This window comes from Tamandua tetradactyla, chromosome 23 (genome assembly GCF_023851605.1).
Source record: "Tamandua tetradactyla isolate mTamTet1 chromosome 23, mTamTet1.pri, whole genome shotgun sequence".
NCBI classification, from domain to species: domain Eukaryota; kingdom Metazoa; phylum Chordata; class Mammalia; order Pilosa; family Myrmecophagidae; genus Tamandua; species Tamandua tetradactyla.
Window position 1 is genome coordinate 54,144,708 of NC_135349.1, and position 25,311 is coordinate 54,170,018.

The 25,311-nt window shown below is 43.7% G+C and overlaps 1 protein-coding gene and 1 long non-coding RNA gene across 3 annotated transcripts in view; one reads left to right on the top strand and one right to left on the bottom strand.

The window, feature by feature from the left end:
* Positions 1-10,129: 10,129 nt before the first annotated feature.
* LOC143667635 (uncharacterized) overlaps positions 10,130-25,311 on the bottom strand; it is a 45,733-nt gene continuing 30,551 nt past the window's right edge. For both annotated transcript variants that reach the window (XR_013168130.1, XR_013168129.1), the window contains 2 exons: positions 15,147-15,305; positions 10,130-10,235 (listed from right to left, as the gene is read on the bottom strand). This is a non-coding gene — a long non-coding RNA (uncharacterized LOC143667635). The remainder of the gene's footprint in view (positions 10,236-15,146; positions 15,306-25,311) is intronic.
* On the top strand, positions 11,433-12,407 carry LOC143667822 (olfactory receptor 1F1-like). Its single transcript, XM_077142382.1, has one exon. It carries the CDS (start codon positions 11,436-11,438, stop codon positions 12,405-12,407), a length of 972 nt encoding a protein of 323 aa, XP_076998497.1. The 5' UTR covers positions 11,433-11,435.

Sequence of the window (25,311 nt, forward strand, 5' to 3'; positions counted from 1 at the left end):
AGGGAATTCCCAATGTTCTCACAAGCATTGGTGACAACAAATTTAAGAGGCCAAGCCCTCAATCTTGGAGCTTGCCCCTATGAAACTTACTCCTGCAAAGGAGAAGCTAAGCCTATTGATAATTATTCCTAAGTGTCACCCCCAGAGAACCTCCTTTGTTTCTCAGAGGTGGCCTCGCTCTCTCAGCCACCTGCACAGGTGAACTCACTACCCTCTGCCCTACATAGGACATAATTTGCAGGGGTGTAAATCTCCTTGGCAATGTGGGACAAGGCTCCTGGGGATGAGCCAGGACCTGGCATCATGGGATTCAGAAAGTCTTATTGACCAAAAGGGGGAAGAAATAAATGAGACAAAATAAAGTCTCACTTGTTGAGAGATTTCAAATTGAGTCAAGACATTATTCTTATGCATTATATAGATATCCCTTTTTAGTTTTTACTGTACTAGAGTAGCTAAAATGAAATACCTGAAACTGTTGAACTGTATTCCAGTAGCCTTGATTCTTGAAGACGATTGTAAAACTATATAGCTTTTACAATGTGAACATGTGATTGTGAAACTTTATGTCTGAGGCTCGCTTTATGCAGGATATGGACAGCTGAGTGAAAAAATAAAGACGTATAAACAAATAATAGGGGGGTAAAGGGTAAAAAATAACTGAGTAGATTGCAATATGAGCGGTCAATGACAGGGAGGGAAAGGGGTATGGTGTCTATAGGATTTTACATTTTTCTTTTTATTTCTTTTTCTGGAGGGACGCAAATGTTCTTAAAATGATCATGGTGATGAATGCAAAACTATGTGATGATATTGTGAACCATTGATTGTATACTTTGGATGGACTGTATGGTGCATGATATTTCAATAAAAACATTTTTGTTAAACTTTGTAACTATAAAATTAGCACGTGTGTTTGGAGCTTTTCTGCACATTTTGTGAGCAGTGACACTGCCTGCCTTTGTTCCACGCTATTTCTGTAAAAGTGCTCCTAACAAACAGCCTTGGAAATTATAAGTGGCATTTATTTCCAAAGCAAAGTTCAGATGATTTTACTGTCCGGTATGAGAAAGACAGTGTTTCCCACTGGTTCAAAGAACACACATAATTACGCTCCATTATAAAACATTCTTCTTCCCTAAGCTTGGGAATCCTCTCCTTTAACACAATCCACTGTGTGTGAGGCATCACCTTATTTTTTCAGACTTTTCTGTTGAAATTGGGGTTCTGATGACTGGTATAAATGCTGATACTCTAGATAATGATATTGCCGTGAGTAGCAAACTGTCCTTTGTCTCTGATCCAAGAGTCTTATGTTCTTTGCTAACACCAATGAGACTGTCAGGCTAGCTTGTCAACTGGCAGCTGGAGTAAAATCCTACTCTTCACAGTTCTTGAAATACTTACTGAAGAACCTTTCAGGAAAATGCAGAAATTTATAAATAAGAAAGAAAAATCTCTAAAAACCGCATCATTCAGCAATAATCACTCGAATCACTTTTGTGTATTTCTCCACAGTCTTTTCCCTTTACATAATTATTTGTTTTTAGTTTTATTGTATAGTGTAACATATATACAAAGCAAAGAAATAAAAAAATCAATAGTTTTCAAAGCACTGTTCAACAAGTAGTTACAGGATAGATCCCAGAGTTTGTCATGGGCTACCATTTCACCATCTCAGATTTTCCCTTCTAGCTACTCCAAAAAACTGGAAGCTAGAAGGAATATTAATATAATGATTCAAAATCATACTCATGTGATAAATCTTATTTTCTTTGTTATACCTCCTCCATCTTCTATGATCCTTCTTCCAATCTATAGGCATCTTTGGGGAGTTCCCATTCTGACTTTACCATGTTGAGAAGGGGTGTAAACACTAAAGGATAGGGGATGAAATGAATTGATAATTCTGGAGAGGCTGATCACTCTGGTTTTCAGGATGTATCTAATGTTGGAATCCTCTGGGAATTAGAGTTCCCAGGCAAGCAAATCCACTGTATGAAGCTTCTATACAGTCTCAGTTTGAGCCCTAGGTGTTCTGAAGAGTCACAGGAGTGATGTTGATTGGGGTTCAGCAAACCATGTCAATTAGCACTAACTAACTGAAGCTCACATAAGAGCAGCCTCCAGAAGCCTCTTGACTCCATTTGATCTCTATTGGCAACTGAGGCCTTATTTTATTATACTACTCTTCCCCCTTTTGGTCCAGAAGGCATTATCGATACCATAGTGCCAGGGACAGATACATCCCTAGGAGCCATGCCCAACATTGTCAGGGAGATTTTCACCCCTGAATGGCATGTCCCATGTAGTGGGGAGGGTAATGATTTTCGTTGCAGATTTGGGCTTAGAGAGAGAGAGAGAGACCACATCTGAGCAACAAAAGAGGTTCTCTCAGGCCTCATTATGGGTATTTTTTGCTTCTCTCCTACAGTAATAAGTTTCATAAGGGCAAGCCACAAAATCAAGGGCTTGGCCTGTTTCCTTGGGAGTCACCAATGGTTGAGACAATACCTGGGGTTTTTCAGATCAGAATGTTTATTAGTTCCATATATATTTTTTTCCTTCAGACCTTGAGGGACTCAACCAGTTCTTTTGAATTATCAGCCCACTTAGCCTGAGATATATCCTTAATGTATTACATTAAGTTATACAGAATTATAAGACCTCATTCCTCATCTGGACTCCAGGAATTTGGGTTGTTTAAATGAACTATCCAGACAGGTTGCTTTAGTTTAGGTGTCACTAAAAATTGAGGTTCTAGACATAATAAACCTCTCTGTCTTTAGTCACATATGGTAGGTGAAGGTTTAGAGTACATACGCTATTATCTTTTACCCTGTATTCTGATTTACCTTAGGCACAGCCAGACTGGCTTTGTTTTTTTGTTATGTCTTCTTGTTGAATTGTTCCTTTTATTAATACATAGGGTCCTTTGTCTCTTTTGTTTTACATTTGAAGTCCAGTTTCTTGGATATTAGTATAGCTACTCCTGCTCTTTTCTGATGGTTGCTTGCATGAAATTCTTTTCCCAAACTTTCACTTTCAACCTATGTTTATCCTTGGGTCTAAAATGCATCTCCTGTAGACAGCATGTAGATGGGTCCTGTTTTTTAAATCCATTCTGCCAGTCTATGTCTTTTGATTGGGGAGTTTAATCCATTAACATTTAGTGTTATTACTGTAAGGGCAGTAATCTTCTTCTATCACTTTGCCTTTTGGATTTTATCTGTCATATCTAATTTTTGTTCTGTTTACCTTTACTGATAGTCTTCATTTCTACACTCTTCTCCACACCTCTCTCTCCTGTCTTTTTCTATTTGTCTCTAGTGCTCCCGTTAGTATTTCTTGCAGAGCCAGTCTCTTGGTTACAAATTCTCTCAGTGATTTTTTGTCTGAAAATGTTTTAATTTCCCGCTCATTTCTGAAGGACAATGTTGCTGGATATAGAATTCTTGGTTGACAGTTTTTCTCTTTTAGTATCTTAAATATACCACTGACTTCTCACCTCCATGGTTTCTGCTGAGAAATCTAAGCATAGTCTTATAGGGCTTCCCTTGTATGTAATGGATTGCTTTTTCTTGCTGCTTTCAAGATTTTCTCTTTCTCTTTGACATCTGACATTCTGATTAGTAAGTGTCCTGCAGTATGTTTATTTGGATCTATTCTGTTTAGGGCATGCTGCACTTCTCGGATTTGTAATTTTAAGTCTTTCATGAGAGTTGGGAAATTTTCAGTGATAATTTTCTCCATTAGTCTTTCTCCTCCTTTTCCTTTCTCTTCTCCTTCTGGGACAACCAGAACACGTATATTCATGCACTTCATGTTGTCATTCAATTCCCTAAGTCCCAGCTCATGTTTTTCCATTCTGTTCCCTATATTTCCTTTTGCCTATTGGATTTCAGATGTCCCATCTTCGAGTTCACTAATCCAATCTTCTGCCTCTTGAAATTTAACATTGCATGTTTCCATTGTATTTTTTTCCATCTCTTTACTATGCCTTTCATTCCCATAAGTTTTGTGATTTGTATTTTCAGACTTCCAATTTCGTTTTTTTGCTCATCCCTTGCCTTCTTTATATCCTCCCTCAATTCATTGATTTGGTTTTTTGATGAGATTTTCTATGTCTGTTCAAACAGTCTGAATTAATTGTTTCAACCCCTGTATCTCATTTGCATTGTTGGTTTGTTCCTTTGACTGAGCCATATCTTCAATTTTACTCGTATGATTTGTTATTTTTTGTTGGTATCTAGACATTTGATTTCCTTAATTAATTTATTCTAGAGATTGTCTTCCCTTTTTTTACTTAGGATTTTCTTGTTGGATGACTGTGTTGTCTATCTGTTCTTTGACATTCAGTTCAGCTTATTCTAGAACTCTAAATTCTAGCTTAGGTTTAGTTTAACAGATCAGAATTTTTCAGTTCTTGTTTTCTTCTTTCTTGCCCTGCCTATGTGGTGCCTTTGTTTTTTGTTCCTTTACCCCAGTCAGATTTTCCTAGACCAAACTGGCCTTCTCTCAAAAGGAAAGAGTCACCTGCATCAGTTTTCCCTGAGGGTGAAACCCAGCAGGTTGAAAGACTTTCCTATGAAGCCTCTAGACTCTGTGTTTTTCCTATCCTGCCCGGTTTGTGGTGCTTGTCTGCCTGCAGGTCCCACCAGCATAAAGTGACGTGGTGTCTTTAACTTCAGCAGACTCTCCCTACTGGGGTGTGGTCGAGACAGAGGAGAGGTTTTAGGCTGGCTTTAATCGCTTCAGTTTTCCAGTCCCTGGGGTCTGAATTCCTCGAGGGAGGGGTTCTACCTGAGCTGGGCCCCACCCCTCTCCTGGGGAAGGCACAGCCTCCAGACAAGCTTTCAGACAAGTTTAATTCTGCCCTTGCCTGGGGCAGTTGGAGCCTGAGAAGCCTTGCAGTTGTATGCAAAGAGCTGTCAAGCTATAGAAACATAGCCACAAAAGAGAAAAGAAAAAATCCTTTTCAGAGTAGGACCCCCCATTCCTTGGTTTCCCAATCAAGAGCATAATTTGAAACATTGCTGTGTGTATCTCCAGGTCCTATGTGCCCGCTCCCTTCCTTCAGGGCCCAGAATCTTTCAAGTATTTTGTGCTATCTGATCCAAAAAAAAAAAAACCTTTCTATTTCCCTAGCCCTGCCCCCTCTACCCAAGGACAAAACCCAGCAACTTCAGCTTTTACTCAAGGTTTAACTGAGCTGGGGGCCTATGTTTAGTAGTTAGAATCTGTTAATGAGTTCCACAATTGGAGCTTGGTTCAGCCCAGCCCCTTGCTGTTAGTAAAGTCCCTTTCCTATCCCTTCTAGGAAGCAGCCTGTGGGGGAGGGGCTTCAGCCTCCACGGATCGGGGAAATCCCAGTTCTGAGTGCGATTGCAGCTGATCCAGCTTGTCCAGACTGGTGAACGCTGTGTGTCCAGTCACTCCAGCAGTTGTTCTGTACTGTTCCTGGCTATTTATTAGCTGCTCTGAAGGAAGAACTAAATTCCACACCTCACTGAGGCACCATCTTGGACCCCTCTTGGCTTTACTTTTTAACTCTAACTGAGGCCTGATTTCTCTTTTGGTTACTTTAACTGTTATTATAGACAATTATGCTAACTTTCAGGACTTCAGCACTCCATTTCTGGGGCTTAGGAGTCACAGATTTACTTGATGTACCTACAGCTCAGTGTCTCAGAATCTGGAAATACATTTAGAAGTTCAAACTAAGTTTGGCTGCTGAAGGCTTACAATCCTGCCTCACATTTTCTTATAAGTATTTTCTGAAAAAGGTGTTGGCATATTTGTTCTTTTGTTTCTGGCTTATTTTGCACAACACATTGTCCTCAAGGTTTATGCAGTTTGTTGCATGTCTCTCAATGTACTTCCTTTTTGTTCTTACACCACATTCCATGACAAAAATGTATCACAGTTCACCATTCTGCTTCTCACTCCTTGTACCTTTCAGCTCCCTCCATCTATTGGGCATGATGGATAATGTCCAAAATAAACAAACCATGTTTTATAGTATCCTTGGTACAATTCCTTTTGAAACTCAGGTCTTGGTTTCTGAGACACCACTTTCTTTTTTTTCCTATATTGTTCCCTGGCTCCTACTTTTACACATCTCTCTTGGTGGTCTATCTTCCTCTATCATCCCATACTATGTTTGGTTTTTTCTCTCATGGGTTTTATTCTTGGCCTTTTCCTTGTTAGTCTATGTAGCCATTCTCTGGACAATCACATCGACTTTCATACCTTCAAACAAAATTATGGGCTGGTGACATCTGAATTCATGTGTGGTCAGATCCTCCCCTGAAGTCACAGAGATGCAGGCTCAAAACATTCAACTCCTCAACCTTCAACCTGGGTGGCCTAAAGAGTTCAAATGCAACATGTCCAAATGGGACCTATCACTTTGCACCATCCCTGCACTCCAACACACCCACACAAACACACACACACAACGAAACAGAACACCTTTCTTCTGCCTTCATCCTATCTCAGTGAACACCACCATTCAGTCACTCAAGGCAAAATTGTGGGCACCACCAAAGATTTCCTCACTCCCATATGATCAAAGGCTTTACATTCTACCTCCCTGCTTCTTCTCAAAAATGTTCCCTTCCACTGACTGTTTTTGCCTTACTACAGGCTTTTTATTGCACATTTCAAAAATCTGTCCATAGAATTGGCCTTAGACAAGTCCCTCTTCCTTACCACAGTGATCTTTGTAAAATGAATCTCTTTTCATGTCATTCTTCTGGTTATAATCTTTGAAGGTACTTCCGCTTGCCCAGGAAAAAATCCAAACTGCTTAATAAGACTTAATAGCAGGGTGCCTATGTAATTTACCATCCAAATGAAGACACTTTGGAAGAAAAAAAGGTGGGGTTATTAAAATGAAAGCTGGACAACCAGTGTAAACCAGGACTGTTCTGGGCAAACGAGAATGCAATGTCACTGTTTTGGATTGCTAAAGCTGCTGGAATGCAGGATACCAGAAATGGATTGGCTTTTACAAAAGCGATTTATTAAGTTACCAGGTACGATTCTAAGGCCATGACTATGTCCAATTTAAGGTATTCTCTGGTTCCACAAGCGTATACCTTCACTGAAGAAAGACCAATGGCATCTGGGGTTCATCTGTCATGTCAGAAGGAACAAGACCCATGTCTGCTGATCCTTTGCTCCTGGGTTCCATTGTCCTCAGCTTCTGATTCCAGTGGTCTTCTCTCTGAACATCTATCGGTCCTTCTTAGTGTTTCCAGCACCTTTGACCCTCTGTCTCCAAACGTCCCTGAGCTCTGAGCAATGTGTCCTTCCATAAGAGACTCCAGTAAAGGATTAAGACCTTCAATTGAATGGGTCTCATCTCTGTGAAACAACTGAATCAAAAGGTCCCACTCACAACAGTTCTGCCCCCACTAGAATGGATTAAAGAACACTCTTTTCAGGGGTACATAACAGTTTCAAACCAGCACAGTACCTCATCTGCAAGCCTACTGTGAGACTGTCTGTCTCTCTAGCCTTTCATCCCCTATTCCACACTGCCCACCATAATTCCAGACACACTTGATGGGTTCTTCTCAAGGAGCACAGACTATTTTATCGACTTAATTTCTTCTCCTTGTCTAGAATGCCCTCACAGTTTTTTCTCCCCACATCCTCTTCCCTTTCCTAGAAATCACCCATCATGTTTAAGACTCAACTCAAGCCTTTCCTTACCCTCCAACACCACCCGAGTAGAACAGCTTACTCCTTGCTTTAAGCTACCCATGTATCCTGGACAACTTTTGCCACAGTCTTAGATTTTTGTTTCTTATCCATCTTCCACACACTCACCCCTGGAAGCAGGATCAGTACTATCAGTACTGTAAAGCACCACCTACATCCCTTTCAGGAATGAAAGATTCATTTTCCCAATTATTAGGACTGCTACTGGCAGACGGCTGTCAGCTTTCAACGTGTCTTGATGGTGCCTAGGTTGAAGGGAGCCGCTTAATCCAAGGTCATCCCCCGTTCCCTGGACAGCCTATCTTCAGTGACAAGTGTTGCGGTTAAAATGCCTGATCCCTCCCCCTAACTGAGCAACTATGAAATGCCATCTCAGCTTCACAGCTCCCCAAAAGGTTTGCTAAAATATTGCAGCCCAATTTCTCTCTGCCCTTCCTACCTGTTTCTCTTCCCTTTTCTTCTGCAGGTGTTGATCCCACGAGCCCTCCCTAACAAGGCTCCTACGAGCTCGTCTTCATTAGACGACTCCTTCCCCAGGGAGGCCAACCTATGAAGAGACCTTTTTTTCATATGTATACACTCAGCAACAGGCTCTGGCTGGTATGTAGAAGGAGGAATATGCTTACTGAATGAAAGAATATTAACAGAAGTTCACATCCTGAGGATAGCATCAGAAGTAAAGGTTTTCACCACAACTCAAAACTCTTTTACTTGTGTTTACTGTCTATATTCCCACATTTTATCCTTGCCATATGTAGTAGGTTGAATTATGTATCCAAGAAAAACATGCTTCTGATCTTAACCCCATTCCTGTGGGTGTGAACCCACTGAAATAGGATTTTGTAAAGATATTATTTTGAGTTCAGGGGGGCCAGCTGGATTGGGATGGGTCTTAATCCTATTCCTAGGGGCCTTAGAGAGAAAGCCACAGTGAGGAGCAAAAAGTGGGGGCTGTAGGAACCTAAAAAAGAAAGGAGAGGACAGCACCAAGTCATGGGAAAGCCAAGGAACTCAAGGGTTGCCAGCCAGTCAAATGCCTCTTACCCCAGGAGGAAGCAAGCCTCTGAAAGTGTGGGCCAACCAATTCCTGTTGTTAAGCCACCCTGCTGGGTGGTACTTGTCATAGGAGTTGATTCTCATCTTCTGTCTTTCCATTCCTCTGCTTATGTTTAATAAGAGGAGATAAGTGCTGGATGGCTTTAAAATTTTGTTCATAGATTTTAGAATGTAAAAACAGAACAAAGAGGGAGAGTTCTGGGTTTAACCTGGATAAGTAACTGATAAGATTTTGAGTCATCCCTTTGTCTGAGGTTGGGTGAGTAGGGCTTTCAATCATTTGAGGATACTTGAATGATATTAGGGCCAAAACTAATTTTTTCAGAAGGGAAAGGTGTGCATGCTATTGTCTCAAGCCCTAGAAGGTCTTGAGTGGACACATGGGTGCCCACCATCTACACCCACTTCCACCGTTTGTGGAATTCCCTCCTTTGTGGATGTTGTTGGAAACACGGCCTACCTCCCACTCTAGAAATCGATACACCAGAATCCCACTCCTGAGACTCCCTTGCAGCTAGTGAGTGACACAGGCTCTGCCCATCAGATCCACCTGACTTTGACACTGAAAAGAGGGACCAGGAGGAATCTTCTCTAACACTGGCAGCCATTGCTGCAGATGGAATCCTGAAGCATGGGGAGGGCAATGCTAGTGGCGGCATCCCATATCCAGTGATGGCTGCATCGGAACCACAGACAGCAGCATCCAGGGCCTGGTGGCAGAAACATCAGTGTCCTCTCCAACTGGATCTCAGCCATGACTGGGGCACTGTTATGAGATGAGTGGCTTCTAAGCCTGGCAAGACAGCCCCCTGCTGATTGTGAGAGGTGCTCAATATTCTTTTAGTGCAATCCTTTTCTTCTAAAATTAGCCAGCATAGTTTTTTGCTTCTTGCACCTAAGAGCCTTTAGTGAAACATGCTGAAATGTACACAGTCCTCAGAAAAGGACCCAAACCCAGAAATGGAAAATCAATTGGAGGATTTTCTCAAGTGATGTCTTCTCCTCTCTGTGTCCCTCTTTTGCAGTACCTTTCTGATCTCAGTCCATGGGCTAGGAACGGGGCAGGTAGATGAGGTCTGGATTGACACATTCCAGCCAAGCCTGGAATTTAATCCCAGTTCTAAATACCCTGGTCCAATCAGCTATGTAAAAGAGGAGGGGCGTTAATATAAACATGATTGCTGGGACCCCACCATACTGTGACTATGTGGATTAAGAGTCCCTATTCCAAGAAAAGAATTGGAATATATGAATTAGAAAGCTATCCCAAAATGCATTTATCTTAAGGACCAGGTGTTTGCAAATCATTCATGCTGGCCTGTCCCTAAGACAAACCCCTTACCATCAGGCTGTCCTTTGTCCCCAATGCTTTCCCTGTTGTGCTCTCCACATTCCCATCTGCACATGGGAGGAGATAAGGCATCACTGCTCTTCTCTGAATACCAGACCTGAGAAGAAGATTGCACAGAAAACACAATTAATCCCGGCTCTACACAAAGGAAGTAAGGAGAAAAAAGGTTTTAATAACTGAATTTCCACATCTACAGGTACAGGCCCAGCTCAGCATTTGAGGTCCAAGGGAATTTTGTCTAGAATTTGCCTCCTCTAGATTTCCTTTCCAGTATCTTCAAGATTTGACCAAAGAATTACACCTAAACTTTTTTTTTTCTTTGGATGCATGGTCCGAGAATCAAACCCGGGTCACCCGCATGAAAGGTGGATGTTGTAAACGCTGAACTCCCCATGCACCCGTTTTATGTTTTTGTTTTTTTTTAAGTTATTATTATTATTATTATTATTATCGCATAGACAGGCACAGGGAATCAAACCCGGGTCTCAGCATGGCAGGCAAGAACTCTGCCTGCTGAGCCACCGTGGCCCTACACCTAAACTTTTATTCTTTGTCTTCGCTGTTTGATCCAAAGGGGCCAAACAGAAGGTGGGACAATTAGTGCCGTCTTGGCTATAATGAGGCTCTCAGGGAATCTGGTCCCAGTGCTTGCAAAGCTCCTGTAAATTCCAGCTCTGTGATCGCTTCAATCATCCTTCCTGCATGGAGAGCTAAGACCATGAACGCCTGCTGTTCAGAACCTGTGTAGATTTCCACGACACTCCAACACCCAGATTAAGGAGGAGCACTGTCCAGTTATGCAAAAGTGGAGGACACTTGATAGCACCAACCACCCCCAGGTAAGATTATGGCAGTGGAGACATAAATATTAGTATATTAAAATGTGCAGCTCTTTCACGAATCCCCACTGCTAAATCTTCCATGTGTAGGAACTAATAGTTGGAATCCTGAATCCAACAGTTGTCACTTGAAGTGAATCCAACAATAATCAACCATTCCTTGATCTGTTTATGAGCTACTAGGGAGTGGAGGGGGGAATGGCAATGTAATCAGAGATACTCAAAGGCAGAGCTGTGTATATGCCTGTGTGATTTTCAGCATTCAATATACAAAATGAGAATAACTGAGTCCAACAGGAAAGCATTGAGACTAAATGTTAGAGATTGGGTGTGTAGGTCTTCTCCTATTAACACTATCGACAGATTTGCAAACGTGATCCTGCCTGGAGCCTTATTTGCCACATTGTGATCATCTGTCCAACTTTCAGAATTTTTGCTGTATTCAATTTACAGTCTCCATGCCCATGAGAGGGGCCAACCAGTCCAGTGTCTCCGAGTTCCTCCTCCTGGGTCTCTCCAGGCAGCCCCAGCAGCAGCAGCTCCTCTTTTGGCTCTTCTTGATCATGTACCTGGCCACAGTCCTGGGCAACCTGCTCATCATCCTGGCCATCGGTGCAGACTCCCGCCTGCACACTCCCATGTACTTCTTCCTCAGCAACCTGTCCTTCGTGGACATCTGCTTCTCCTCCACCACCGTCCCCAAGATGCTGACCAACCACATCCTTGGGATCCACACCATCTCCTTCCCTGGATGCCTCACGCAGATGTATTTTCTCTTTGAGTTTACAGACATGGACAATTTCCTCCTGGCTGTGATGGCCTATGACCGCTTTGTTGCTGTGTGCCACCCCTTACATTACTCCACAAGGATGACCCATCAGCTCTGTGCCCTGCTGGTCATAGGATCATGGGTCACGGCTAATCTGAATGTCCTGTTGCACACCCTGTTGATGGCTAGACTCTCCTTCTGTGCAGACAACGCCATCCCCCACTTCTTCTGTGATAGTACCCCTCTTCTGAAACTCTCCTGCTCTGACACTCACCTCAATGAGACGATGATCCTTACTGAGGGTGCCCTAATCATGATCACCCCACTTCTCTGCATCCTGGCTTCATATATCCGTATCACTGGGGCTGTTCTGAGAGTCCCATCCACCAAGGGAAAATGGAAAGCCTTCTCCACCTGTGGCTCCCACCTCTCCGTGGTCTCCCTCTTCTATGGCACCATCTTTGCTGTGTACTTCAGCCCTTCATCCTCGCACTCGGCTGAGAAGGACACCGCAGCTACCGTGCTATACACAGTGGTGACGCCCATGCTGAACCCTTTCATCTACAGCCTGAGGAATCGGGACTTGAAAGGGGCTCTGAGCAAAGTGATGGGCAGGAAGAGAGTCTCTGTCTGGGGAAACAATCAAAGTTCACTCTCCTAAGAAAAATTTATATCTCACTAGTTGAGTACAACAATAAGAATTGTTATATAGAAGTTAGTCTGGAAATAAGTATATTGCTCTCTGATCTAGGGACATTTGTAAATTTATCCTTATTTATTTATTATTAGACTCTGATTCACCTGTGACCTTGCTATATATATTTAGTAATGAGATTTCCTTTTAATCACTAACTTTTTTGTGTAAATATTTTTATTGTCAAACTTTAACAAACAAACATACAAATATTCTTGACAAACAACATTCCATTCATGGTGTACATTCAAGGGCTCACAGTATCATCATATAGGTATGTATTAATCACCATGATCATTTTTTTGAGCATTTACACCTCTCCAGCAAAAGAAATAAAAAAAAAAAAGAAAAAACTCATACATACCATATCCCTTACCCCTCTCTCTCATTAGTATTTCAATTTCAATCTACTCAATTTATTTTAACTTTGTTCTCTCATTATTTATTTTTTAAATCATATTTTTTATTCATCAGTCCATACACTAGATAAAAGGAGCATCGGACATAAGGTTTTCCGTATCACACAGTCACATTGTATTGTGTACATACATCATACTGTGTAAAATTCAGAAAAGGATAGCACAATACTACCTGATTGTAGAACACTAATCACTAAGTTTTAAATTGTTTTACAATCAAGTCAAATTTTTCCTGAGTGGTCTGTTTGAAAGGATATGTGCTAGGAATACTTTTGAGTATTAGAATCATCTGGGAGTCCCTTAAAATGCTCTGGTTTCCAGGCCCCGACACTGACTGAATAAACAGGATCTCCGGGTGGGGTAATCAAAACTGACCTTTCCAGGAATTATCACTTGATTCTCACGTGCAGTCAGGGTCAAGGCGCTCCTCATCCCTTTATATGTCCTCCATGGTGCTCAGTCAGAAAGGTTGGGGCTCACAAGTGATCACAAAATTAGTTTTGATGCTCAGAAGAAAAGAACAGCAGTGTGACGTCTGAGTACGAAAGTGGCAGTGACTCTTCACGTGAGGAGCTGAGCTGGCTACAGCATCAAGAAGTGATGAGCAGATTCGGGGAAGCACTTCACAGACCCCCAAGGCTGCCTGCCTGGGGGTGGGTCAGCCACGGCCATGTCTCTGTCACCCGGAAATGAATGAGCACCTGCTACTCCTCTACCCAGATCCCCTTCTTTCATCTCTGGTTGCAGCCCCATCTGGACCCACACACTTGAGAACCAAGTCAGCGTTCACTTCCTCCTCCACCAAGCCTCCCTGTCCGCCTCCTCTGGGTGCTCACAGCTCTCTCTTCCCTTGGCGCAGACACATGGCGGAATAATTACCTGCCTGTCACCTCGTCCCCTCCACCACACTCTCCACACATTATGAGACCCTCCAGACCCAAATGCCCCTACTATTCAGCCTGGATCCCCAGTACCTTGCTCTGTTCCTAGACCATAGCTTACAATCAATTTTAATTGAAAGAAAAAAAATGAGTGAATGAATATTGTTTTAACTTTTAATTTCGACCTACTTGCTTGAGAAGAACTTTAAGATATATAACAGTTTGCTATTCAAAAGGCAATACCTATACAGTATAGAAGGCCAAAAATCATAAAGAAGAAAATGAAAATAATCGGTGAACTTGCCACTCAAGATAACCACAATCAGACATATATGAATATAGTTTTACAAAAGTTGGCTGCTGTCTGTCCATATAATTCATGTCATCTTCTTTTTTCCTGTGTCAGTAAGGATCTGTTTTAATTTGCTAAGGCTTCCAGAATGCAATACAACAGAGATGGACCAGATTTTATAAAGGAGATTTATTTAGATACAAATTTACAATTCCTCAGAGGAAAAGCAGCTGCTTTCATCTCGGTTTTATCTGTCACATGAGAAGGCACAGGCAACGTCCACCTGCCACCTCTCCCGGCTTCTGGGTTCAAGTGGCTTTCCCCAGACATGTCCTTTCTGCATCTTCAAGTTTCTGGGTCTGTGTCGGCTCTGAGCTCAGAGCTGACTTGTGCTGGGCTGTGCTGAGCTGTGCTGAGCTACTTCTCTCTCTTCTAACTCTCCTTTTCAACCTCCATCTAATTAAATTAAATTTTACTCATTGCAGAAGACACGTTCCTTAGCCGACTTCAGATGTAATCAGCCATAGATGAAATTCACATGCTGATGACTTAAGTCCACAGCCACAGAAAAACTGTGGCCACCATCACCTGGCCCAGCTGACACCTGAACAGAACTACTACAGGATCTCAAAACTGCCATTTTACTGGCTTCAAAATATGTCATTACATGGATGTAATATAAATTATCCATTACCCTACTCTGAATAATGTTAAATGTTTCTCTGCTGTAAATAACTCTGCTCCTCACGTCCTTATGTGTGGATCTTTGCATCCCTGATTATTGCCACAGGTGACCTGTGTGACCTACTTCTCCAAATTGGGGCAAAAATGGAGGTCACTTTTCCTTTATTCCTTCATTATTGCCACCCTGCTGCCATTACTAGTAGGGAATCCAACACCTCCCTCCTGATGCCAAAGCACACAGAAGCTCACTCAGTGCACAGGAGCCAGCCGGTCCTGCCTTCCCTGCCGGGTGGAGAGAGAGCTGGCGGTTGGCCGGGCCCACAGGCATGACTGAGTGAGTTGCCAGCGCACAGTGTGCCTCTGGGACCTGGATCTTTCTTGGTCTGCTGGAGACCCGTTCGCTGAGCGTTAATGGCTGTGCCCCACTTACCTCGGGGGCTGCCCTGGCTCCAAAGTCACAGCTGTCTGAGATCCATCCACTTTCTTCTCCATTAAAGCCTGACTTGGGGCCATGGTGTATAATTCCTTTCACATCCCCTCTAGCCCTTGCAGTCTGTGTATGTGGAGTGGTCTTCAACTATGGGAACATCTGTAAGGTAGAATCTAAATAAGTGTGCATGACAGTTATAGCATCCAAATACCCTTTTTGATTTTATTTACTTTATCATTAATGTCTATAATTAATGTTTCAAGTGTTTCATTTCCATATGTTAATAGCTCTTACTTTATGAATTGATGTTGTGTTATGGAAGGGGAACAGTTTCATGAATGTAGTATATTCATGAATTGTGCCTTTTACTAACAATGATCACGGTACTTTTTAGTCCTTTTTTCCTCTGTAAGAGGACCTTTGGCTAATATTAGTACCACCAGCTCTGCTTTCCTGCGGCTTGTGTTTGATCATTCCCTCAGATGCTCTTTTTTTAACACTTTAAAAAGAAATATAATTATACACATGCAAAAAAAAAGCAATACATTTCAAGGCACCTTGTAACAAGCAGTAATAGCACAGATCTTACTGTTCCACAATTTTAGGTTTTTCCTTCTAGCTGCTCCAAGACACTGGAGACAAAGAGAAATATCAATATATTGATTCAGCAGTCATTTTCATTTGTTAAATCCTATCTTCTCTGTTATAACTCCTCCTTCTCCTTTGATCCTTCCCCCAATCTTTAGGGGTATTTGGTGTCTGTCCTTTCTAACATTTTATTCTTGGAAAGGGGTGTAGATAATATGGGATGGGGGGATGGAACTAGTTGATGTGCTTGAAGAGGCTGGCCCCTCTGGGTTGCAGAATGCATCTGGAGATTGTAAGTTTCTGGAAAGTAATCACAGTGCATGGAACCTTTGTAGAATCTCAGATAGAGCCCTAGGTGTTCTTTAGGGTTAACAGAAATGGTTTTGTTTGAGGTTTGGCAAACCATGGTAATTAGAAATATCTAGCTAAAGTTTTCATAAGAGCATACTCAAAAATAGACTTTTGGTTCCCATTTTAACTCTCTTAGCCACTGAAACCTTGTTCTGTTACATTTCTTTTGCCCCTGTTGGTCAGGAAGTCATTATCAATCCTACATTCAGACTGTCTTTTGCCTGTGTTTGCTCATTTCTTCAGACTCTCAGAAACAGTTATGTGGAATGAAGAATCATTTCCCTTACTGTCAGGATCTTCTTTTTTAATGTTTCTAGTAAGTGAGAAAAATTAACATACCATCCTACACCTGGAAAGAATAATCTATAATGGATGCCTTTAACTCCCATTCCCCACTAAAAACAAACAAAGAAAACTTTATGACTATAATATATTTTAAAATTTCAACTTCTATGGAAGCTAGAAGGAATATTAATATAATGATTCAAAATCATACTCATGTGATAAATCTTAATTTCTTTGTTATACCTCCTCCATCTTCTATGATCCTTTTTCCAATCTATAGGGATCTTTGGGCAGCGCCCATTCTGACTTTATCATGTTGTTAAGGGGTGTAAACACTAAAGGATAGGGGTTGAAATTAATTGTTAATCCTGGAGAGAATGATCCCTCTGGTTTTCAGGATGTACCTGATGTTGGAATCCTCTGGGAATTAGAGTTTCCAGGCAAGCAAATCTACTGCATGAAACTTTTATACAGTCTCAGTTTGAGCCCTAGGTGTTCTGAAGAGTCACAGGAGTGATGTTGTTTGGGGTTCAGCAAACCACAGCAATTAGCACTAACTAACTGAAGCTTGCATAAGAGCAGCCTCCAGAACAGCCTCTTGACTCCATTTGATCTCTATTGGCAACTGAGGCCTTATTTTATATACTACTCTTCCCCTTTTTGGTCCAGAAGGCATTATCATTCCCACAGTGCCAGGGCCAGATACATCCCCAGGAGCCACGCCCAACATTGTCAGGGAGATTCTCACCCCTGAATGGCATGTCCCATGTAGGGGGAAGGGTAATGATTTTCTTTGCAGAGTTGGGCTTAGAGAAAGGCCACATCTGAGTAACAAAAGAGGTTCTCTCAGGCCTCATTATGGGTATTTTTTGCCTCTCTTCTACAGTAATAAATTTCATAAGGGCAAGCCACACATCAAGGGCTTGGCCTGTTTCTTTGGGAATTGCCAATGGTTGAGACAGTACCTGAGGTTTTTCAGATCAGAATGCTTATTAGCACCATATATATTTTTTTCCTTCAGACCTCGAGGGACTCAACCAGTACGTTTTAATTATCAGCACACATAGCCTGAGATGTATCCTGGTATTACATTAAGCTATACAGAATTACAGGACCTCATTCCTCATCTGGACCTCAGGAGTTTGGGTTGTTTAAATGAACTATCCAGACAGGTTGCTTTAGTTTAGGTGTTACTAAAGATTGAGGTTCTAGACATAATAAACCTCTCTGTCTTTTGTCTCATATGGTAGGTGAAGGTTTAGAGTACATACACTATTATCTTTTACCCTGTATTCTGATTTACCTTAGACACAGCCAGATTGGCTTTGTTTTTTGTTATGTCTTCTTGTTGAATTGTTCCATTTATTAATACATAGTATCCTTCTTTGTCTCTTTTAATTGTTTTACATTTGAAGTCTAATTTGTTGGATATCAGTATAGCTACTCCTTCTCTTTTCTGATGGTTGCTTGCATGAAATTCTTTTCCCAAACTTTCACTTTCAACCTATGTTTATCCTTGGGTATAAAATGCACTCCTGTAGACAGCATGTATGCGGGGATAGCTTCAGCCGGTTGCGCAGCCGGGCGGTTTCGGCTCCAGACTTCGGGTGGTTCGGGGGGCGAGCTCGCTGGGATATAACCTGTGGTAAGCCGGGCCTGCTCGCCTAGTGCGGCGAGGGGTCTAAAGGACTTGAGCCAGAGGCCAATTAATCAGTACAAAGCGTCTTTATTGTTACATGGGACAAGCTTAGGTACCGAAGCGGCTCAAGTGCGCTAAAGACCCCGAGGCTACAGGGAGCTTAGGTTATATACAGTTGCACAGGGGGAGGAGTAGGGGAGAGGGTAGGGGGTTCAGAGAGCCAATTACACAAGCTAAAAGGTAGTTGCTAGGCAAGGGCGGCAGAAGATAGCTAGAGGCAAGGACAGAATAACAAGAAGGCTTGTAGTTTTGAGATAAGCTACTGAGACGGGAGGTTTCTGACGAGGGGGGGAAGGGAGAACAGTGAGTTAGGCTACAGACCTGAGAGACAGGGAGAGAAGGTAGAAATGATTGACAATTTTTAAGTATGACTAGGCTCCAATCCCTGAGAAATATGCCACAATTCCTCTCCTTTTTCTTTTAAAGGCTCACCTGCATGACAGGTGGTGGGCATTAACCTTTGCTGGGAGGGGTAGGGATGAGATTCCCCTTGTGCGTGGGGCTCAGAGTTTCAGGGGAAGGGTATGTGCTGAGCCGACCCTTATGCAAATCTCATATGCCCCAGAAGAGCCAGAGGAGGCCTGTTTGAGCGGCCCGTCTTCTGCAGTGCTTCGCCTTGCACCCAGCGGTACCCATCTGGTAGCCAGCCGGCCCCAGATGCACGTGCTCTGGTAACGTGCAGCCCCCGTAGGGGAATATACAGGACAGAGGAGTGACGGAGGCACACAGCTTGCTGGGCCAGTGTTACAGCAGTATGGGGCAGGCTCCTCAAGGTGATCAGTCTTGAGGGCAAGACCCAGGCCCCAGGGTGATCAGTCCTGGGGGTGAGTGACACTAGCCAGCCAAACTTGTGTTTGCCGACGATTGTTTGTATCGGCAAAGGGATTTTGGAGCTTAAGAGCAGCTAGGATTAGGAGTTGAGCTTGTCGTTTATGGTGAGGTATTTTTGAGAAAAGGCACTAGAATAGGAAGAAGATGCAGAGGAGGATTATTAGCATAATGCCGTAGAAGATGAGATTAGAGAGTTGACAGAAGGAAGAAACTTGTGGAGGAGGTCTGTAAGGACAGAGCTAGAGAGTTTGGGTACAGACAAGCTTTTTATGTTTAGAAGTTGAGTTAGTAGGCTGTGCGCTTAGTTCCAGAGAGATTTATTATAGGCAGAGAATGTCCACTCACGCAGGGTGAGACGGGGCCAAGAGGTATTGACAAGGACAGGTGTGATACAGAGGCAGGAGAAGGAGTAACGTCCATCACAAGTAGAGGCGGCTGCTTTATACAGTGCTTTGGCATATAAAGCTAGTAAGTCTATTTATTGCTGCAGGGCAGATATGGCTTGGGGAGTAAGGGTGTTGAGTCCGGTCTGCACGGCACTTCAGCGGTGGTAGATGTTTGGGTGAGGGCGACGGCTGCGGTGACGGCTGCTGCTACAGAGGCGATGATGGCTGCAGAGCTGGCGGCGGTGATTCCGAAGTCTCGCTTCGCGTGTGGGCTGAGCTGAGTGACGGAGCTGTCCATGGGCAGTGCAGGAGCGACCCACCTGGTTGCGTTGAGCGGGATCTACAGGAGTCTAGGTTGAAGTACTATGAAAACTACTGAGAAAGAGGTATTAAGGTAGTTAAGTAGGTGACATGTGTATATTTGGAAGAGTTGAAAGTTCGAGGGGGAGAATGACACGGAAGCCACGGGATTTCTGTAAAGGAAGTTGAGGGTGTAAAGCTGCTAGGCGAGCAGAGGGGAACTGGGGGCCGCACCGGCGGGTGCGGGTGAGTTCGGTTATATCCGGGTGCAGTTCCTCTAGCTGGCCAAGGTCCTGTGAAAAGGAGGGCTTTTGACTTGTTCTCACGGAGTATACCGGCGCTTATGGTTCGGGAGTAGATAAGGTGGATGCAATTAGGCTATTGAGGAGAACACGGGAGCCTGTTTTCTGCTTGTCCTGAAAGATTAGCTAATAAGAGGTTTAGTAGTTTGTTGTTTGGCTGGGAGACTTCGGGGATGGCTTGCATTGACGAATTCTGCAAAAAGGTAAGGTTAATCGTTAGGGCTTCAGGAGGGGGGGGAGAAATTGGGGAATGATGATAGGTTGAGAGACGCACTAGCGGGGAGGACATTGGGATCACACGGGAGATTTAGTAAGCAATTATTAACAAAAGGTTGTGGAAATGTGGAGGAATTAGGAGTGAGAAACAGTAATCCTGGGGGATATTAAATTGCGGCCCACACTTTGCTTTCAGGAGGTTTTGCAGAAGTGGCTGTGGAGAAAATTAGAAGTGTTACAGGGAGGAGTCGCCAGGTGGGAATTCCGGAGGGGTGTGCTAGAAAAAACATTTTTACTGAAAATAATAAGCAGGTTAGCACCTGGAGGAAGAAAATGAGCAGGTTAAAACACGATGATGCACAGGAAAATTATGGCAAGTAGGATTCTTTTGAAGAGGCTCCAATCCTTTGGAGCAACTGTTGCTGGGTAGCGTAAGGACCGGTAAACCCATCCTCTTTGCCTGCTTTGAGCAGTCGCTTCACGGGAATGGGCGCTGCGGGGATGGGGTGAGATTAATGGGGAAGAGTGCTGCCTGTGTCGGCGGCAGCGGCCGGACCGAGGGCTAGAGCTGCCCTGGACCCGAGGGGGGGTTGCCGCCTGTGGGATTGTAACAGGGCGGCCGGGGTGAACGAGATGGTGATAGTTTTGTGCACGGCCCTGCGTAAGGTGGTGGCGGGGGTGCGTAAAACTGCGGCTGCGCTTTCGGGAAGAAGGGGTTGGTGTTGCTAAGGGGAGGATGATAGGCAGCCGGGGGAGGGCCGGAGGGTAGGGAGGAGGGGACAGGACGTCCCGCCTCCACTTCCTCCGGGAGGGCGGGATAAAGGCTACGGCCCTTTTCCGGGTTGGATGATGGGGAAGAAGGCGGAAGGGTGGAGTTAGTTTATCCGCCGTGAGGCTCTCCGCCATAGTCCTGTAGGGGCGGGTGCCTTTCGAGGCGTTCCTCAAGCTGTTCGAGGAGGGACTTAGCGTCGGAGTCGGGCTCCGACTTAGAGCTGGACTGCGTCTCTGCAGCGGCTGCTGTAGTGACGCTTTTAGTTGGTTTCGGCCGGCCATCAGTGGGGGGCAAGGAGCCTTGTAGGCAAGAGCGGATGGTGATTAGCGTGGGGAGAAGCTCCGGAGGAAAACGCTTGCCTTCATGCTCCATTTCGTCTGTGACCCTGGCAATTAATCGATCATAGGTAGCTGGGGCCCAAAGTGGACTGGTTAGTAGCCAGGGGTTAAACGACAGCAGGAGATCCCAATAAACTTGCAGCTGCCGGGCTGAAACCTTACACCTATGAGTATCTAGCAGAGCGGCCAGCGCTCTCACTTGGGGGACCTGACTTTTCGATAGGGATTGTCCCATGATGAATTTAGGTGGACTGCTCCGCGTTCTCAAAGAGAGGGATGATAACCGCGAACTCTCTAAGAGAAGGACTAGGACGGCTTTATTTCGCGAGAGAGTCTGGTGCTTACCCTGGTTCGGATAGTCCTAGTGTGTCTCCGAAGGTCTGGAGGGTGCAAATGAGATGGCGGCTGCTCCTCGGTCCCTGTTCGGGCGCCAATTGCGGGGATAGCTTCAGCCGGTTGCGCAGCCGGGCGGTTTCGGCTCCAGACTTCGGGTGGTTCGGGGGGCGAGCTCGCTGGGATATAACCTGTGGTAAGCCGGGCCTGCTCGCCTAGTGCGGCGAGGGGTCTAAAGGACTTGAGCCAGAGGCCAATTAATCAGTACAAAGCGTCTTTATTGTTACATGGGACAAGCTTAGGTACCGAAGCGGCTCAAGTGCGCTAAAGACCCCGAGGCTACAGGGAGCTTAGGTTATATACAGTTGCACAGGGGGAGGAGTAGGGGAGAGGGTAGGGGGTTCAGAGAGCCAATTACACAAGCTAAAAGGTAGTTGCTAGGCAAGGGCGGCAGAAGATAGCTAGAGGCAAGGACAGAATAACAAGAAGGCTTGTAGTTTTGAGATAAGCTACTGAGACGGGAGGTTTCTGATGAGGGGGGGAAGGGAGAACAGTGAGTTAGGCTACAGACCTGAGAGACAGGGAGAGAAGGTAGAAATGATTGACAATTTTTAAGTATGACTAGGCTCCAATCCCTGAGAAATATGCCACACATGTAGATGGGTCCTGTTTTTTAAATCCATTCTGCCAGTCTTTGTCTTTTGATTGGGGAGTTTAATCCATTAACATTTAGTGTTATTACTGTAAGGGCAGTACTTTCTTCTATCACTTCACCTTTTGGATTTTATCTGTCATATCTAATTTTTGTTCTTCTTACCTTTACTGATAGTCTTCATTTCTACACTCTTCTCCACACCTCTCTCTCCTGTCTTTTTCTATTTGTCTCTAGTGCCCTTTAGTATTTCTTGCAGAGCCAGTCTCTTGGTCAAAAATTCTCTCAGTGATTTTTTGTCTGAAAAATGTTTTAATTTCCCCCTCATTTTTGAAGGACAATTTTGCTGGATATAGAATTCTTAGTTGACAGTTTTTCTCTTTTAGCATCTTAAATATACTACTGTCTTCTCACCTCTTTGGTTTCTGCTGAGAAATCTATGCATAGTCTTATTGGGCTTCCCTTGTATGTGATGGACTTTCCTATGAAGCCTCTAGACTCTGTGTTTTTCCTATCGTGCCAAGTATGTGGTGCTTGTCTGCCTGCGGGTCCCACCAGCATAAAGTGATGTGGTGTCTTTAACTGCAGCAGACTCTCCCTGCTGGGGTGTGGTCGAGACAGAGGAGAGGTTTTAGGCTGGCTTTAATCGCTTCAGGTTTCCAGTCCCTGGGGTCTGAATTCCCTGAGAGAGGGGTTCCACCTGAGCTGGGCCCCACCCCTCTCCTGGGGAAGGCACAACCTCCAGACAAGCTCTCAGACAAGCTTAATTCTGCCCTTGCCTGGGGCAGATGGAGCCTGAGAAGACTTGCAATTATATGCAAAGAGCAGTCTAGCAGTAGAAACATAACCACAAAAAAGAAAAGAAAAGAAGAAATCCTTTTCAGAGCAGGACCCCCGTCCTCAGGTTTGCCAATCAAGAGCGAAAGTTGGAACGTTGCTGTGTGTATCTCCAGGTGCTATGTGCCCGCTCCTTTCCTTCAGGGCCCAGAATCTTTCAAGTGTTTTGTGCTATCTGATCTGAAAAAAAGCCTCGGCTTCTGGTTTTTTTCTTTCTTTCTTTTTCCATCAGCCCTGCCCCCTCTACACAGGGGCAAGACCCAGCAACCTCAGCTATTACTCGAGGCTCAGTTGAGCTGGGGGCCTATGTTTAGTAGTTAGAATCTGTTAATGAATTCCACAATTGGAGCTTGATTCAGCCCAGCCCCTTGCTGTTAGTAAAGTCCCTTTCCTATCCCCTCTGGTAAGCAGCCTGTGGGGGAGGGGTTCCAGCCTCCATGGCTTGGGGAACTCCAGGTTTGGGTGGGACTGCAGCTTATCCAGCTTGTCCAGACTGGAGGACGCTGTGTGTCCAGTCACTGATGTCCCCCAGCAGTTGTTCTGTACTGTTCCTGGCTATTTACTAGCTGCTCTGAAGGAAGAACTAAATTCCAACACCTCACTAAGGCGCCATCTTGGACCCCTCTTGGCCTTACTTTTTAACTCTAATTGAGGCCTGATTTCTATTTCAGTTACTTTAACTGTTATATATAATTATGCTAACGTTCAGGACTTCAGCACTCCATTTCTGGGTCTTAGGATTGACAGACTTACCTGATGTACATACAACTCAGTGTCTCAGAATCTAGAAATATATTTACAAGTTCAGACTAAGTTTGGCTGCTATGAGGGCTGACACTCCTGCCTCCCATTTTCTTATAAGTATTTTCTGAAAAAGGTGTTGGCATATTTGTTCTTTTGTTTCTGGCTTATTTTGCACAACACATTGCCCCCAAGGTTTATTTGGTTTGTTGCATCTCTCTCAATGTACTTCCTTTTGATAGTTACACCACATTCCATGACATAAATGTATCACATTTCACCATTCTGCTTCTCACTCCTTGTACCTTTCAGCTCCCTCCATCTATTGGGCATGATGGATAATGTCCAAAATAAACAAACCATGCTTTATAGTATCCTTGGTACAATTCCTTTTGAAACTCAGGTCTTGGTTTCTGAGACACCACTTTCTTTTTGTTCCTATATTGTTCCCTGGCTCCTACTTTTACACATCTCTCTTGGTGGTCTATCTTTCTCTATCATCCCATACTATGTTTTGTTTTTTCTTTCATGGGTTTTATTCTTGGCCTTTTCCTTGTTAGTCTATGTAGCCATTCTCTGGACAATCATATCTACTTTCATACCCTCAAACAGAATTCTGGACTGGTGACATCTGAATTCATGTGCAATCAGATCCTCCCCTGAAGTCACAGAGATTCAGGCTCAAAACAATCAACTCCTCAACCTTCAACCTGGATGGCCTAAAGAGTTCAAATGCAACATGTCCAAATGTCCTATCACTTTGCACCATCCCTGCACTCCAACACACCCACACAAACACACACACACACACACACACACACACACACAATGAAACAACACCTTTCTTCTGCCTTCATCCTATCTCAATGAACACCACCATACAGTCACTCAAGGCAAAATTGTGGGCGCCACCAAAGATTTTCTCACTCCCATATGATCAAAGCCTTTACATTCTACCTCCCTGGTTCTTCTCAAAAATGTTCCCTTCCACTGACTGTTTTTGCCTTACTACAGGCTTTTTATTGCAGATTTAAAAAATCTGTCCATAGAATTGGCCTTAGACAAGTCCCTCTTCCTTACCACAGTGATCTTTGTAAAATGAATCTCTTTTCATGTCATTCTTCTGATTATAATCTTTGAAAGTACTTCCACTGGCCCAGGAAAAAATCCAAACTGCTTAATAAGACTTAATAGCAGGGTGCCTATGTAATTTACCATCCAAATGAAGACACTTTGGAAGAAAAAAAGGTGGGGTTATTAAAATGAAAGCTGGACAACCAGTGTAAACCAGGACTGTTCTGAGAAAACGAGAATGCAATGTCACTGTTTTGGATTGCTAAAGCTGCTGGAATGCAGGATACCAGAAATGGATTGGCTTTTACAAAAGCGATTTATTAAGTTACCAGGTACGATTCTAAGGCCATGACTATGTCCAAATTAAGGTATCTGGTTCCACAAGCATATATCTTCACTGAAGAAAGACCAATGGCATCTGGGGTTCGTCTGTCACATCAGAAGGAATAAGACCCATGTC